This window comes from Oryzias melastigma, linkage group LG9, assembly GCF_002922805.2.
Source record: "Oryzias melastigma strain HK-1 linkage group LG9, ASM292280v2, whole genome shotgun sequence".
Taxonomy (NCBI): Eukaryota; Metazoa; Chordata; class Actinopteri; order Beloniformes; family Adrianichthyidae; genus Oryzias; species Oryzias melastigma.
Window position 1 is genome coordinate 30,004,363 of NC_050520.1, and position 17,812 is coordinate 30,022,174.

The window sequence follows — 17,812 nt, forward strand, 5'->3', positions numbered from 1 at the left end:
CGGCCGGAGGCCCGGGCCTGACAAATTACTGACGACAGCAGAGAGGCACAAACAATAAAACTCTAGGTCTGTGTCCTGCCTTTTGTTTATTTTCCCATGGAACTCAGAGACACAAAAAAACCCAAAGTGCAGCAAATGCAACAAAAAATACAGTGAACTGTACACATTTGAGGGTCAGAGTAGAAAGTATAGATGTGCGTGTTGTTTCATGAGGAAAAAAGGAGGTAACAGTGAATGTTGAAGACATGATGCGATGATTTATGTAAATATGATGAAAAATGATACCTCGTCAGTGTAGAAGCGGAAGCTGAAGTCAGGATGTTCTGAGAAGTTTTCCCACAAATTCCCATTTTACAAATGCAAAAAAAAAACTTAATCTGTTCATATGCAAATGATAAAAATGCCACTTTGGGTACAAACAGTGGATTCCATATGTGATTGGGTAACGCTGGCTGTTTTTTATAATACTGTTTTGATCTCAGCTCCTCTCATTTTGTATTCATTAGTTACAGCACAAAGAAAAAGTGCTGACTCTGATGTTTATAAACTCTTTTCTGTTCAGAATTTGTTATTTCAAGTGTTTCCCTTTACCATATTTGCTTATCTGGTACCTTGATGGTCTTTAGAGCTAATGCCAAGAAACACTGAACAAGGATGGTCTGCTGTTTCACACTGAACCCATATAAGAGTAGTCGTTACTGATCTGTCTACTTTCATTTTGGCTTCCCTCCTTCTCTTCCGGACTGTCTCCTGAGTCCAGGATAACAGCAGCTGGATGTTCAAGTCCTGGATTTGGAACAGATCTGCTGTCACACTTGTTGACTTGTGATGTGTCATCAAACTTGTAGCTACCACACACACAAAGTTTATCCAGAGTTTGTCAAATCCTCAGATGTGGGCAGCTGTGCTTCTGCAGTGTTAGAACAAGCTGGGACTCTCCTCCTAAAAGACTGCTCCCTTTGAGTTATTTCAATACTCCCATTAGATGGAGAGAACACCGTAAAAGTGTTTCGATGCAGACACAGGGCGACCTGCAGAAATTGCACTTCATCGTATCCAGAAAGTGTGAATCTCTTCTTCACTGTATGGGACGTTCTCTGGGATCCAGCACAGGTGGACGGTACGTGCCAAAGAGATGATCCCAATGAGTGAAGTAGGGAGCATAGTTAAAGCGTTTGACTTTATGATGGGTTTGGTGGTGGGGGGCTCCTCCCAGAAAGGGAAACAGTCTATGTGAAGCCCAGGGCAAGTCGTAGCCGCAGTGGTCCTCCACTGCCAGCCAGCTGTTGAGCAGGTGGAAGATGACTTCGCTGAGGGGATGGCAGCCCAGCAGCCAGGCGCAGCTCAGCGACAGCAGCAGCAGCGACAGCAGCTCTGCCGAGCTGGCGTCCTGCGCCGAGAGCGCAAAGGGGTTACGATGCCGATGGTGCGCCTCGTGGATGCTGCGGTACAACCAGGGAATCCTGAGGAGAAACGCACAGATGTGACAGCTGAAACGGTGACAGCTCCACAACAGATTTATTTCTACTGCAGGTCAATGAAAACAAAACTGTAATGTTGGTTAATGGTGTAAACCAGGGGTGTCAAACTCAATCGCACAAGGGGCCAAAATCCAAAACACACTTTAGGTCACGGGACGAACAGGATGAACATTTATTGAACGCACTAAAATTACATTTTTTTAATTTAATAATGCACTTTTTAGTTCAGGCCAAACCTTGGGATGTGGCCGATACTGGTACCCTAACCCTAGACTGGTCTATGTCTGGTACCACGTCCGGAACCAGTGCTGATCTGTGTTCGGTACTGACTGTCCGTTACAGGGTTAAGGTTAGGATCCCGGTGCAGTCCGAGTCCCAGTACCGGACCTGTACTAGTTTGCAGCTCGGAAGTTGAGGAACCTTGATTTAATTGGACGTCAAAAAAACGACGAGTTGGGGAGACCCACAATGTTGCAGAGGGTTCCCTAACCATGCATCAAAAGAGTTGAGAGAGAGAATGTGTTGTAACGGGCCGTTAAAAACAAAAACATAAAATGATCTGGTGGGCTGAACATTATCACCCAGCGGGCCGGATCCATGCTTGACTTTGACACGAGGTGGATACCTGTACAACACTTCACTACCTTCTTCAGAAGGCCCAAAGCCCTTTACAGTCACAGTCCCATTCACCCATCCACACAATGATGGCGGCACCGCTGGCAAACACGGCTGTCTACCTATACACTTTAACACATGGGTGGGTAATGAAGGAACCAAACCTGCGATCTTCCAGTTCGACCGCTCTACCCCTGCACCATAGCCGTCCCATGTAATGTTGAAAATAAAACCATTACACTCACTTGTGTCGAGTTAAAAACTTTGTTTGAAATTTGAACAAAATGTTTGACATAATTTACATAATTTACCTTAACAATTCTATTCATATCTGAGTCATAGTTGATTTTTTTATTTTTTTTTTAATCAGGAACAATCCGATTCACTGACCTAAAATCGATCCAGGACGTCTTTATCCAAAACTTCAACCAGTGTGACTCAGAGATAAATACTGGTACTGACCAGTGCAGGTGAAGTTTTTCTGATTGTTTGTATTTCTTAAGAGCAAATTAAATTTTGAATAAACAAACAAGAAAACAACAATTAATGTCAAATCCATTCACATTTAGTTTCATAAAGTTCAGTCCCCCTTTGTTTTTCCACATCAAAATAGCACAAATGGAACATTATTACAACATTCTACCACATTATATGGTTACATGTCTGTAAAATTCAAAGTGTTTCCACACATTGGACTGTAATGATGACTTGATCATTTATTGCTGCCATCACGTGTATGTTGTCTGTTGTAACAACACTGTCGTTTTTAGGTTCTTGTAAATTAACCTGAATCCAAATGGTATTTTCCAATATTGATTATCAATTTATTCCATTCTTAAACTTTTTATAAGGAATAGGTCAATTCAATTCACAACTTGCCTCAGACAGATAGATCTGGTTGAACTGTAGGAATACAAATTAATGAATTGATTAATTAATCAATCGCTCTATAGTAAATACATTGGTATTTACATAAAACTAAACCTAACTGTTGAAGATTTTACTTTTAAAAAGAAGGGCAGCAACAAAGTGAATAATCAATAAATCAAACCTTTAAGTGTTTTTTAGAGGAGATAAAAGTAATAAAGTGAAAAAAAGCTTTTGAAAGAATTATATAAAAAAAAATATCTTAGGTTAAAAAAAACATTAAAAACACAATTACTATGAAAGAAGAAACAAGTTTAACAAAATTTTAAAATGGGAGGGAACGGATTTAAACATTTATTTAAAAAATCGATTTGCCGATATTTTACGATATTTTGTTTAGGCGATTTTAAATGCGGACAAGACGATATTTAATTTATTAGTTCCAAGTGTCCTTTAACGCTTTACTTTTGTTTTCCACCTAAACCTCTGAAGAACCCTATTATGAATTTGCTGGGGTAAAAGCAACTTATATATGAGATACAGTTGCAGCCATTAACTTTGTGATTGTTAAATAAGAGGAATTTTATGATGTATGTTATTAATTAGTTAACTGATTCTCGAAGACATAAAAAAGTAAAAAATTGTCCTATACAGTTTTGGGATATATTGCGATGTGTATCGTATCATGAGATATGTATTGGGATAAGTATTGTATCTTGCCAATTCACACCCCAAAATATTTATGATTTTTAAACCATTTATTTTTCATTTGCTAAAAAATTATAATATCCATGACTCTGTTGTTATAAATAGTTTCTGTTTCCCCTCATGGTGGAACTTCAAGTCAATAAACAACATAAAGCAAACTAAATTTCAACGCCAGTAGTGACTGAATGAAGCTGTTCTGTTCCCAGCCCGGGGGGTTGTCTCACCTGTGGATGTAGTAGTGCCATAAAAAGAAGAATGTGTCAAAGAGCAGCACGCATGCCAACACTTCCACGAAGAGCTGCCAGCAGGACGGAGCCAGCTCCGGTAACCTGGGGCTCCGCAGCCGCTGGAAGAGCGCAGAAGCCGGCAGGACGACAGTCACATATCTGAACAAAATCCTGCAAAAACAATCCAGCCACTGCCGCGGGGTCGGTGGGGGCTCCGAGCCCGCAGCTATCCTCCACGAGCGCACGCGCTGGCACACGCTCCCCAGCGCGTCCAGGGCGAGGAAAGGTGCGCAGAGCAGCACGTGCATCAGGAGGGCGCAGGATGCGGGCAGGTAAGGGGAGAGCAGGATCTCCTCCTGACCCGCTCTCACGTACTCCCACAGCCCCTGGAGGAGCGGCGCGGGAGCCGCAGAAGTCGCGTCCATCACAGGCGGTCACCTTTTGCGCGCGATGCGCTCACCTACATCCTCCGCGCACATGCGGTTCTGGTGCGCGCAGGCTGAGCGGCGAGCCGTTCTCACCGCTCAGCCTGCGCGCAGCTGGAGGGCCTGCGGTGGGAGGGGCTCTGGACTCCATCCACCTCTGTGGATTTTAGGTGACTGCAGTCATCATCAGAAGGCTGTGCGCCATTCCACGGACCAGCCGGAATAATGGATTTAATGAAAATGTAAAAAAAAAAAAATTACCAAAGAAGGTCACAGATTTTCAGCAGAAAATATTACAAAGCTCAACATCTGTGGACAATTTCAAACTGGAAGTTTTCGTTTAAAGGGGGCAGCTGGTAGAAATAATAATAATAATAATAATAATAATAATAAAACATTTTTCTTGAGAAACTTTACGTCTGAACACATCAAATATAACCCGGTTGACTAACTTTGGTTGTTTTTAAAGAGCCACATCGATGAAAGTCGTGCATTTGGTGAATCAATATATCAAATAAGCTCAAAATTGCATTTTTATTTCATTCTCTTTTCAAATTGTTGTGACTCAGGAGAAACATTTCTATAGAAGGATTTCTATTTAACTAAAACAAAGTTAAATATTTGATCAAAATGAAACATAACCTAGTCTGTAAAAGTATTCTGTAAATGATTACAGTCTTGGAAAGTCCAGTTTCACCACAGCCAAGCCCAAATGACCCAGAGGAAAAATACACACCTAAATGGATGGTGTGACTCTTTTAGTGTCTTAATACAACACGTGTTGCTAATATAAACAGTGAAATGAATTAAAACTAAATTAAACAGCTCAAAAGTTCTTTCAAAACCACGCTGTGACCCAAAAGAAATCCAGAACCAAATTAAGTGAGCTTTATCATTTTGGAAAAGAGATTTCTGCAGCTTTAGGACTCCAATGGTGAGAGCCAACATCAACAAGTAAAGAAAGCACGAAACGGTGGAGAATCGAAGAGGCCAGCCAACCAAAATGACTCCAACAGCTAAATAAAGATGTTAAAATGTTCCCACAATGTTCAAATAACTGAAAGTTATGTAAGACTCCACCATCATAAAGAAACTTCTGTTAAAAAAAGTTTTTATGATGCCGGTAACCTGTTGGTCACTTTGGCGCCTTTTTCTATGTGATCAATTTTAATGTAAATATTTAAAAGATAAGAGCCACTGCTGACTAAAACAAACATAAAGACTCATTTTGGTCACATCAGAAGACATGGTTTTGCTCCCCATGGCTTGTATTAAAACTCTCTATGGATCTGAGTGGTCAGTAATAATATGCCTGTAGAGCCCTGGATCTATATCCTATTATTGAGTCAATGAAATGTCAGTTGACATTCAAAAACTTTGTCTTGGTTCTCAAAGAGTCGTTTGACAACTGTAGAATTGGTGGCTATACAGAAGCTTAACTATTCATTGATTCATTTGCACGTTGGCGCCTCACAGTGAGAAGGTCCTGGTTTGAATCACAGCTGGTACCCTTCTTTGTGGAGTTTGGATGTTCTCTTAGTGTGAGCTTTGTCTGGAAACTCCAGTTTCCTTCCACCCTCCAAAAACATGCTTTGTAGGTAATTGATGATTCTAAATTGTCCATCTGTGAATGTAAAGCCTTGTTTCCACATACGGTACTGAGCGATTTGTGTTCACGGCACGTGGGGTGCAGACCACTAATGGATCCCTCAAGCTCACCCTGTATTGCACCATCGCAGAGGATGGTGTAATACAAGGTGAGACCTAAAGTAGACTACTTTCCCTTTCAGAAATGGAAATATTTCCAAAATATTATTTTCTTTAAACCAGAAAATTCTGAGTAAAGATAGGTTTGTCTATGACTAAGACAGCCCTAAACTAGCAAGATCTCCACAATCTAGAAACACTGGCAGCAGAGATTCTACTCCTCCTATCCAAGCAGTTATGGCTATTACCTCTCACCAAAGACTCACTGTTTCAGGCACAGGGAGAAATGTTTTATCTTTTCCCAAATAAGCTAACTTAGCGGCTGGATAGCTCAGCTGCCACATGGGAAATCGTGGTTCCATCTCCAGGGTGTGCAATGAGCCTCATCAATTGCGGGTCATTGGGCAAGACCCTCTGCTCTACTGCCTAACTATGTAGCCACAAGATGGCCAAAGTCAGGGTCTCCCTGTGTCGGTTCCCAGCCCGGATGTAACACAAGATTGTGTCAGGAACGGTGTAATATTTATGCCAAACCACCTGTGTGAAGCAGTTAAAAGCCACTTTGCAGAGGCAATCCCTGAAAGGTGAACGAACAAACCCAAAGAAGCTGACTTCATTGGCCTGGCCCCTGGTTTAACTAATGCCTTTGTCACAACTGCCCTTACAGGTGAATATGGACTGTCTGTAGGAGAAAAATGGTCAAACCTGTACAGGAGCCCAGACAAAATTCTAAGATCGTAGACCACTCGGTAAGCTTGTTGAGAGAAAATGTTCATGTACATTTTTTCTACAGGTATGATGCAGGCAACAGGTCATGGCAGATGCTTAAACAACACAAAATGATAAGATGCAGGTACGTCTACGGACTTCTTATTTTTTTAACCGCGAAGTCCATGTGAGCAATCTTGCTGTTAGAATTTAGGAACTTAGATGATCACGACTCTGTGTGGGGATCCCAAAGAGACTTACCTATCACCTACTCACTTACATATCCTGTGCGTGCAGCATGTATGCGATCAGTAAGGAGCCAGTACTCACACCTTAATAATAGCTAGAGTGGGGCTTCTGGAACTGCATGTTAGCATCATAAGTATGTAATAATCTATTCTATCTTAATATTGTCCTTACAGATACTTCATGATACATTTACCACATACCTTAAGGTGGTCAAACAAGGCTAAAGGAAACTACAAGACACACTTGACCTTCCTTTATGAGCTTCCATAAATCCGGACAACCCAAAAACTTGCTGCACCCAGAAGGGTGTGTGTGATTAAGGCTTTAAATAGTGCTGGAGTCCTGGGGTCATTGACACTACTATATATGCTGTATATGGTTGAGCATCCTCAAACAGTACTTTATATTGTTAAAGATGGAATGGATCCTATAGGGTCCAAAATCAGTTGTAGTTATTTACATGTGTGATTCACTTCTTAATTTTTGCAAGATTTTATTAATTTGACCTCCCAGATTAAACTTTTATACATTCTGTTGTCCTTGTGGGCTCTAGAGAAGAGGTTCTTGCCTGAGGCACCAATAAACGGTGTATACAGCGCTTTTCTATCTTCTTAGAAGTCCCAAAGTGCTTTACAATTACAGTCCAATTCACCAATGCACACACACTCATTCACACACTGCTGAACACTGTGCCAACACCAGAGGCAAAGTAGAGTTCAGTGTCTTGCCCAAGGACACTTCAACACATGGGTAGGCAAGGCGGGAACCAAACCTGCAATCTATGATCCAAGCTTATCCCCCCAGGATAAAGAGGTCATCTGCTCAGAGTCTAACCGCCTAAAGACTATTTCATACATATTGTTGTATCATAATTTAACCTTCATTCACATTCTTAAGATCTCTTATAGTAGTGTGGTTTAGTCATCCAAAGCCTCCACAAATACTCAATAGCAAATGTTGTAAAGATCTGTCCAAACAGTGTTTAGGTTCGGGGGGTCTTTTTTTGTCCACAGGCTCATAAGGGTTAGCATTTTATACCATTAAGAAATACCTCTCTTTAAAAAAACATTCATTTTGAGTTTATTTGGGCAATTTATGTCTCAAAAAACATGTAAGTGTGGTGAATACTTTCTTCAAGCCAGTGTTAATGATACCAGTCTAACACCAAGAGCAGAGGGCCAAACTCCTGCCCACAGTTTTATCGACACAGCCAAAGCATTGGTGGGTTTTAGGTGTTTTATTACATTTGAAACACACTTGTAGAGTCGTACAAAGAAGAAACCTTCAAACTTTCAGTGTGATCGCAAATAAGAGCCTCTCAAGTCACAGAAGTCTCACAGAACATACCAGTAACTCTTCATCTAAAGACCCTTTACCTCCACAGTACATTCATGCTTAAAATCAGTGCAAAAACTTTTCACCCATCAAGTCAGTCATTTGATCCAGATTTGGAAAAAGAGCAGATGTCAGAACTGGGACACAAACAAAGGGTCTTTGAAAAGTGGATCGCTTTCGCATGAACCAGACATTGAGTGAAAACTGCTGTTGAAACAACAGGTCAGAAGTTGTCAGGATGAACTTAGATCCTTCAGCTGAGCCATGGTGCCAAAACTGCCGCCTGAATCACTGTCGGTCAATCTATTGAATAATCACCAAAATAACCTGAAAAAAGGGAAACGCATTTATGAGAGGAAAAAGTTCATCTGAAAATTGAAATTGAGTCGTACCAAAGAATTCCTTCAACAAAAGAAGACAATGGCTTGAAATGTCAGTTTAAACTTGGAGGGATTTGTTTTTCTTTTTCTCAGGAAATGTGAAAAACGTTTGTGTAGTATCTGAACTTGGTACCCGCGCACAAACACAATCCAGATGAACGTCCTTACAATCAAGTTAAACGGCAACGTTTGAATGACGGATGCTTTGATTCGGTCACAACGATCCTGGGTTTCATCATAGCTGCTGACATATTCTCCTTCATGTCTTTGAAATGTTTTCTCAATCACTTAACAGTTAGACAAACTCACAACAGACATTGGGAAATCCTTTTTTTAGGTGAAAGTAGGAGCAACCTGAGCTGCTCAGATCTTCACTCAGTCTCTTTTAGAAAATTTCTGCCTGAAGACGAGACGAGCAGAGGCACTAAAAAAATGTATATTGGTGGGAGAGTTTTCATCAACACACTGAACAAACACAACTTTACATCTAAGTGACAACTGAAAAGTAACACCAAACAAAGCTACTCAGCTTTGGTAAATCTTTTGAGCATGTCCTGCTTTTGAATGCCAACCCAGTGGAATGCACTTCATTTTAGGTAATTATGGTCACAGAGTCAATTGAAAGCCTGAAAACTATTTTTATAGAAAGAGGATAATGCAGCTGGAATAATAGGTTTTGTTGGACCCAAAATGGTTGATCAAGTTTACCAGTAACTGCAAAGATTTACATGTTTTTACATTCTCGTGCAACAAAAAGGTTAACCCGGAGCAAAGAAACAATGCCTTAAAATGTGTCATCTTTGGTTCTATGGTTGAATCAACTGGATATCCTTCAAAATACTACGTCTGAACTCTGTGAACATTTATTGCACAAATACAAATGTTGCATTTTTCTTCTTAAGTACAGTTTGAAACAATCCCATCAGAGTGGAAGTAAAAACCAAGGTTCAGTGCTGTGAAAGTTGTGCGTCCTTTAGAGACAAGCGGGTTCTGGACTGCTGGTGTCCAAACCAGCCAGCTTGAATGTCAGACTTCTACAAAAAAAAAAAAAAAAAAAGTTCTGTGGCCCCCTCATTAATCCAGATCCAGAATCTGCTCAGTGAGGATGTCCAAGGCACCCGAGGCCTTGATCGAGCTCCCTGCAGAACCAGAGTCCACAAACATCTGAGGTATGTCATTCCCAAAGTAGATCTTGCTGTTGGCTGCGATGGCCTTGTACTTCATCAGCTGCAGGTACTCTGGAGTCAACTTCAGCTGTGGAAAGACCAGCATGGGTTAGAACATGGACCCGTCTGGACCTCCCTGCACCTCTCTGTGTCTCTTTACCTTATTGGCCTCGGCGGCTCTCTCTGCTGTGTAGAACTCTGCATCCGCCTTGGCCCTCTGACGCGCCAGGAAGGCTTTGTCTACGAAACGGATTCACGAGTTAAGGCCACAAAGACTGAGAGGGCATGAGAAAGCAAATGTTGTCATTTGGGATATTTTTACGGTGGCTATAAAGGGTAAATAACATCAACAAATGACTCAAAACATATTAAAGACCACAACAAGAAACGAAAAAAAAAAAAAAAAACATAATGTTTTAGAAATCAGAACAAAATTCCAGAAACTAACTAAAACCTACGTCCAAAAAAAGGGAAATGTTTCAGAGAAAAACAATTTCCAGAAATCAAAATGAAATGTTGACAAAATGGAAAGAAAATAAGAAACCAGAGAAAACAGGCACAATGAGACGTCACTGATTAGATGATCAGGTTTGTTCAGCTTTTCAACCAGAAGTTAGCTGGCATGACAATGTTTTCCAACAGAAGATTTTCATTAAGCTTTTAGCCACGCCCACAGCAAAAGTTCATTGATTGCTAAACAAACTCTTTACAACAGTTCAGATAAGACATCCTTCTTTCTTTCTCCTTCAAAATTCAAATGTCTTCCATTTAGTGATGCCCCACAGTACCTATCTTTTACTGGTCTCTGGAAATTTGCTTATGTCATATTTTTATATTAACAGTTTTGCTTTTTTAACTGTCATTTTCATCTTTAATATGTTTTTGTGTTAAGTGACTTGTCGATCCAATTTGAACTTGACATTTTCCAGGTCAGATGCATAGAAAGTGAGCAAAGTGTTTGTGTCAAAGCAATCCTGAGACTCCTTGCATATTGTCTGCAGACATTCCTGGGGCTGTTCTGGTGATCACTCAGGAAATACAGCAGAAATGCTGATGGCAGCAGTACAGTATGGATACACCAGAACTGTTCAATTATACACTAGAACAGCCTTCAGGATTTAGGAAAAAATCCAGATAATTAATAGAGCACTGACTCTTTCCGTTTGTGATTACATTACGCAAATCTCTCAATGACAAGTTAGAAAAGTTTGAAAAACAAGGTCTGCATGTAACCGTTACTGCACGCAAGAAAAAAACAGTTATTAGCCGTGGCGATTCTCTTCTAAACTAATCTTTTAGACAATGAAGTTATACATTTTTTTATGCCAAAAGACCAAAACAGCCAAATTTACTAAGGTGTCCCCATAAAAGCGTGCATGGAAATTGCATATTTTAATTACAGTTTGTGGGTAATTTCCTCAAATTGATTTTACAATTAATAACAGGCACAAAACAGCTTCAATTTTGCTTCATGTTTAAGAAATTAAATTACGTGTAGAAAAATGTATTCATAAATGGCAAATGTATAAAATAATCTTGCATTTTTTCTGGTTAATTAATATTGAGAAATGTGTTTTTCTGCCCACTGTTAAATATATATACATTAATTACACAAAATTGTAGTTTACAGAAGCATCAAATACATGAGTCAATGCAGAGAGGCTGCTGACTGGATTCAGAACCATTTAGTTACATTCTGTGTTTTGTCTGTGCTCCAGTGGACGCCATGTTGAAAGTCTGCTTTTAGTGAACGCTGCATGTGGAAAATGTAAAGCAGCCTAAAAACTATTACTTCAAATGAAAAATTCAGAAACATTCAGAGAGCTCCAACAGGAGGAGACACAAAGCATGCCAGAGACTTTCCAGCAGTGCAATCAGTGCCACGATAGCGTCAATCTGCACCAAATTAACATTTTTCTAAGACCCACTTTTTGACTTTCCATGTGTGAATACAGAGCTATAGGAGAACAGTTCATATTTCTGTCCATTTTTTTTGTATAAACACATTTTAAAGTGTACATGAAGCTCCATAACAGATGGAGATGAAACCTTTTAATTGCTTTTATTTGTCTGTGCAGTATTTTACAGTATATGTGTTTATTCATAGGTGTTTAGTACTGGAGTCACATTTGCAATTGTGTAGCAAAAATCTGCATGTACTAAGAACACAAAAATGTCAGGTCACCCAAGATGAATGTTTTCTGAGCTTAAAAGTCCTTTTCATAGTATCTAAAAAAGCAGATCTGTAAGAATTTCACATTCACTTTCCTTTTATTACTTTTCAAAAATGTATATTGTTTAAAATAGCGTTTTTTTAACCATCTTCTCAAACAGGCTTTCCCATTGAGTTTTTAAGCAACAGAAACATCCCACAGTAGTATGATCCTACCTCCGTGTTCAGCTGGGAATACTGTCAAGCTAAGGCTCAAAGCAATGCATAAGAATATGGGAATAAACTAACATCATTATTCAAATATATTAAACTGAAAACACTAAGGTGGAAGCATGAATAATAAAAGTGGATTGTGAAGTTCAAGAGTCCAGCTTTTCTTCTTGGATTTCTCTGTTTCCAGAATGTAACTTTTCTCCTCATCAAATGAAACATCTTTATCGTTAAGCAATCAGACGTTCTTTGAGAACAGTCTGTACTTCAGAAAAAGGCTGCACGTTTCCTCAGGGCCTAAGAGCTTTGACAGCAGCTGGTAATCATTTGGTGGATTCTTTTGACTTCTGTTGATCCCTTTTATAATGATGAAATTATTAGGAGATTAGATCAGGAGATTGTTAAATGACGTTTCCAGAGTTACTTAGAATATAGATTCTGCTGGGATTCGTGCACGCTTCTGTTTAGGGAGAGCAGACTATTATTCTAATGTATGGCTTTACTGCCTTATAATTGTTTTATAGCTGAATAATTTGAGATCCTTTGGGGTTGATCACTTTTAGTCAAAATGGTGATCACAAGAAAAATTACGTGATTTTTTTGTTACTTATATTAAACTAATTTTTTTTAATTTGAGGAGGTGCAGCACTGCCCTCATGTTTGAAGGAGATCGTTCAGATGTGCTATTAAAGAGATTTTTTTTATGGTCACTCAATACAAACTGGACGAGCTCTGTGATCAGTACTAGGCCAGCCACTTTGCATGTTCTGACAGAGTTCAGATGAGTTGGCCATCACTTAAAGCAATGATCCCCAGACAAGTACCAGTCTGGAGTATAGTTGGTACTGATTCGCTGGGGAAAAAAAAAACCCAAAATATTCTGAAGGAAGTTTTATTTTGGAATACTACTGGATTTTCCACCGCATCTGACTCATTCCTGAATGTCAAGTGGCTCGGTCATGTGTTGAAAATACATCCTTACTCTCTTAAAGCGGCTGCACCAAATGCTAAATTGCAACCACCAACCTAGCAAAGTCAACAAAGTAGACATATTTGGAAAGGCTATTTTTACAGAAAAAAACCAGACTGGAAACAGAGGAAGCGCCTTCGACTTCAAAATAAAAGAAAGTAGCATCTAACAGACAAAAACAGGAGTCTTTATGCCAAATTTGGATTTATTGCGATGGTTGATCCCACACACCAAACCCAGTTGTCCGATGTTACGACAGTGTGGTTTCACATTTATGATTAAATCTAGAAAATAATAGTTTTAGTTACTTTTTTTGTATTCAGAAGATTCTGCACCTATGAAATTTTATTTAACTCTTCCTACATGAAGTTTACTGTACAAATAAAGTTTAAAGAAGCAGCAGATATTTTAAAGCAGATGAACATAAACTTTACCATCAAAAGTTAGACTCCCACTTAAACCTCGTACAGGCTGGTCAGTGAAAATATTGTCTGACGTTAAATTAGTCTTTGGGTTGAAAAAGGTTAGAAACCACTGGTTTTCTGTACTGCTTAGATATTTGAAACTCAAACTGGACAGCTCTGTGCAAAAAAAAGACAATAACAGGAAAAAAACAGTGTTCTAGATGAATGCAATCCATATATTTAGTTCTGATTAGATGTAATGAAACCTGTTATACTGATACTGCCCTGCAGCTTCTGAATGACTAAGGGGTTTTATTGCTGTTTGGAGTGGCACACCCCACAGAAGACAAATACAGCAGTCTTACAGCAACTTCTCATCTCTGTTGCAGTAACATTTGACCATTTTTGTTAATAATAATATAACTGATGGCTTTGACACACACAAAAAACTCTGGCAGGCCAAAAGTCCTATATCTTTGTTGGGGCTTGAAACCCGTCATTACATCTAAAGCATGTGCTGCCCAATCTGTGTGCTTACGGAGGATTAAGCATGCACAATCGTCTGCTGTTCATTTTTTTTAACTTTCAAACATCTTGATTTCTTTGCAAGTCATTAGATTCACATTTACTAAAGATATGAAGGGGTTTTCAATCTCCATTAAACACAATAATTTTTAAGAAATGTTCTGAAATTGATTTACATCAAAAAGAGACTTGTTAAAACAACCATAGTTAATCATTTGAAATATTTCTTTATAGTAAGCAACCGAAAGCAGAGAGTTTGTTCTTGTTTGTTTTATTCGTTAATGTACACTAACAGACATAATGGCTCTTACGAAATCAAAAAAGTAGGTGTGGATGTGCTCCAGAGACAGTTTTTTTTTTTTTTTTTTTTACTGGGACCACACAAGATGTGCTCAACCCATGTTACATCACAACCCCCTTTGTTTTGGCTGAAGGCAGGCTTTAAAGTGTCAGTGCTGAACCAGAAATATTCAAAGCTAACGAGATGTTACAAATGTCAGATCAAACGCAAACAACAGACTCAAACACCAAACCAAATCTGTTAGGAAATCATCTGAAAACCTTCAGAGAACTTGACCTCAGTTCAAAGCAGAAAGCTTCCAGAAAATGAAGTTAACTACTTCAATATACAGTGAGGAAAAAAGGTATTTGTTAGTCAATGATTCAGCAAGTTGTCCAACTTAAAAAGATTAGAGCAGTCTGTAATGCTTATCATAGATAAACTTGTAAAGTAAAAAGAGAATCCTGGAAATCCCTTTGTCTGGTTTCTGAAGAATGTATTTGCATAATGATGTAGAAAACACTCATTTAGCTCCTAAAAAACAAGCAAGAAGTCTGTCTTTGCCAAGACTGTTCACCTGAACAAGACAGGAATGAACCAATAAAAAGAGATGAGAAAAGATCAACTGTTGGAGCAATTATGGAGAAAAAAAAATCTGGATGAATGACATGCTCCCTCCACCTGCTGCTCAATCCAAGTTCTTACTTGGTAGAGTAAAAATTGATCTTGAAAAAGGTGAGGAAACAGCTCATAGCCACACGAAGGAACTGGTTAATGACCTGAATAGATCTGGGATCACAGTCTCAAAGATTACTTTAGTAACACACTTCGTCATCACAGATTCAGCTTCTGCAGAGCTCCAAAGGTTGTCTTGCCTAAGCCAGGAAATGTCCAGACCCGTCAGTCACAAACCACCTGATGATCCAGAGGAGGACTGGGAGCACGTCATGTGGTCAGATGAAACCAAAATGGAATTCTTTGGTATGAAAGTCAGTTTTTTTATTGGTAGGGAAAGAATGCTGAGCTGCATCAAAACATCATGCTATGGTGGTGCTTTTCTGCAAAGATGACTGATCCTTGTTAAGGAAAGGATGAATGGAACCATGCGTGGATATATCTCCTTCCATCAGTGAAAGCACTGAGTAAGAAACAGGATTGGATCTTCCAGCAAGACAATGATCTCAAACACATTGCCATGACAACAAAGGAGTATGAAGAGAGATAAGTATCACCCCGATTTATGCGTGCGTAATTCCTGATTTGTGCATAATTTTGGATTTGTGTGTGTGTAATTCTTGATTTGAAACTCATATAATGCATTTTGTGCATAAGTACAAAAATTACAAAAATAAAAAAAAATACAATTTACACATGCACAGATTAAAATGAAAACAGATTAAAACTAATTACACGAGCAAATCTTTAAAAATTACGCACAAATCACTTGTTACACACACACAAAACCTCAGTTACGCACAAATCTGGGGTGAGACTGTTTTCACTTCTCACAGAATCATTCATAAGTGGTGCGTTTAAATACTATTAGAAAGATGGGTCATCAAAGTTTTCTTTTATGAGTTACAAATCAAGAATTACACACGTGTAATCCCAAATTATGCACAAATCAAGCATTATGCTCACACAAATCGGGAGATACTTATTTTTCTCCATAAAGGAGTAACTACATAAAAAGGATGCAAGATCCTGAAGTAGTCTAGCCAATCTCTGGACATCAAACTTATAGATAATCTGTGGAGGGAGTTGAAAATTTGTGATGGCCCTTGAAAACTACAAACCATTACAGCTCTTGAGAAGACCTGCAAGGAGGAATGGACCAAAATAGAAGCAACAGTGCAAACCTAGTGAAGACTGACAGGAAACCTTTGACATCTGTCATTGCCAACCAGGGCTACATTGCAAAGTATTGAAGTAAACTTTTTGTTATTGACAAAAATATTTATATTATACAAGTACACTTTTTAATTTCCTGAATTCTTTTTTTTATTCTCTGTCATGGTGGAAGTTTTTTATGTTGAATATTACAGACCAAACTCCTCTTTGAAAATGGAACAACTTGCAGCATCGATGACTGCCAAATACTTTTTCGCCTCATTCTGGTCTCTCTTCTTGTTAAGACCTGTTTGAAGATGCCCTTTAATATGTTCAAAAAGTACTATTAGTGCACCTACTTGAATCTGAGTCAAAGCACAAGGTTTTGGTAAAGTAAAATCTTGCGTAACTGTAACTTCTTCTTTTTAAGTTTGACCCATTATGCACTTAAAAATGTATCCTTTACCATGTTTGAAATAGTCATTTCAAAAAATTGCTTGGCGACTTGAAGATAAAATTCTAGCTTTCACGGATGTCTGTTGTAAAGAAATTATTATTTACTAAGATTTCACAAACCTTCAATCTCAGAGATCTTCTTCTCCGTCTCTTTTTCCATGATTTTTTGTCCAAACTTGATTTCTGCGACTTGTGCCACCTTCTCAGCCTCTATAAAAATAAATAAATAAATAAATAAAAATCATAATTTTCAGAGTTAAATTCTACTGAGTTCTGAAATGTTCTTTTAATTTGAATTGTTTTACCAATAACGGCTTTGATCCTCTCCGTCTCCGCCTCCTTCTCCACAACCTTTTGAGTCTGCTGTGAGATCAGCAGCTTGGTCTTCTCACTCTCCCTGAAGAAACACAAATACATTCAGAGTAGAGCTTCTCCATTCCCCTTTACAGTTTCCTGTCAGACATTCCCTGCAGTGCAGCAGTACTTTCTGTCTCAGCGATGAGCGCTCAATCAATAGATGTCAGACTGGATGTCAGCAAAGATGAATGTTGCTCGACCACTTTTATTTGCTCATATTTTCACAGGAGGCTCCTGTCAAGTCTCTTTATAAGTCTGGCTTTTAAGAGCTTCCTTAAAAAAAAATCCTCAAAAATAGATTAGACTTGAAGCACATTCACTCAGGATGGAATAAACTTTGTAAGTGCTTTGTCTGATGAAACCTACCTGTGGATACTGGTGACAGAAAAGAGATTCTCTCAACCTTCGTACCTCTCAGACCAGATACACAAATTTAACCATTTGTGTATCCATTGTGGGGTTTGCATCAATTAGCTCTATTTACTTACGACGATAAAAAGAAAACCCACAACAGTCCCCAAATGACTAATTAGCCACTAAAAACCAGTCCTTCTTTTTAAAGCTTTTTAATGATTTAAACTTACTGCTACCCGGCGGCGCGTTCACACGCAGCGGCTCCTCTTTCTCCCGTTTTCGTGTTTTTTTGGAGTTTTTTTTGCGCTTATTGTTGTAATTATTGCTGTTTGCACTGAGGGATGAGAGGAAAGGAATTTCATCTGTGCTGTTTATCTTGGATTTT

General features: G+C 38.9%; 2 protein-coding genes across 5 annotated transcripts in view; both read right to left on the reverse strand.

The window, feature by feature from the left end:
• Positions 1-455: 455 nt before the first annotated feature.
• ch25hl3 (cholesterol 25-hydroxylase like 3) lies at positions 456-5,052 on the reverse strand. The gene is made up of 2 exons (XM_024274738.2): positions 3,896-5,052; positions 456-1,463 (listed from the first exon to the last, which is right to left on the reverse strand). The coding sequence occupies exons 1-2, from the start codon at positions 4,321-4,323 to the stop codon at positions 1,079-1,081; spliced, it is 813 nt and encodes a 270-aa protein (XP_024130506.1). The 5' UTR covers positions 4,324-5,052; the 3' UTR covers positions 456-1,078.
• Positions 5,053-8,208: 3,156 nt separating this feature from the next.
• The window catches only part of erlin2 (ER lipid raft associated 2), a 28,406-nt gene continuing 18,802 nt past the window's right edge, over positions 8,209-17,812 (reverse strand). For all 4 annotated transcript variants that reach the window (XM_024275867.2, XM_024275869.2, XM_024275868.2 and 1 more), the window contains exons 10-13: positions 17,022-17,113; positions 16,837-16,926; positions 10,029-10,108; positions 8,209-9,956 (exon numbers count right to left, since the gene is read on the reverse strand). In XM_024275867.2, the coding sequence (XP_024131635.1) occupies positions 9,777-9,956; positions 10,029-10,108; positions 16,837-16,926; positions 17,022-17,113 (442 nt within the window). In that variant the 3' untranslated portion in view covers positions 8,209-9,776. The remainder of the gene's footprint in view (positions 9,957-10,028; positions 10,109-16,836; positions 16,927-17,021; positions 17,114-17,812) is intronic.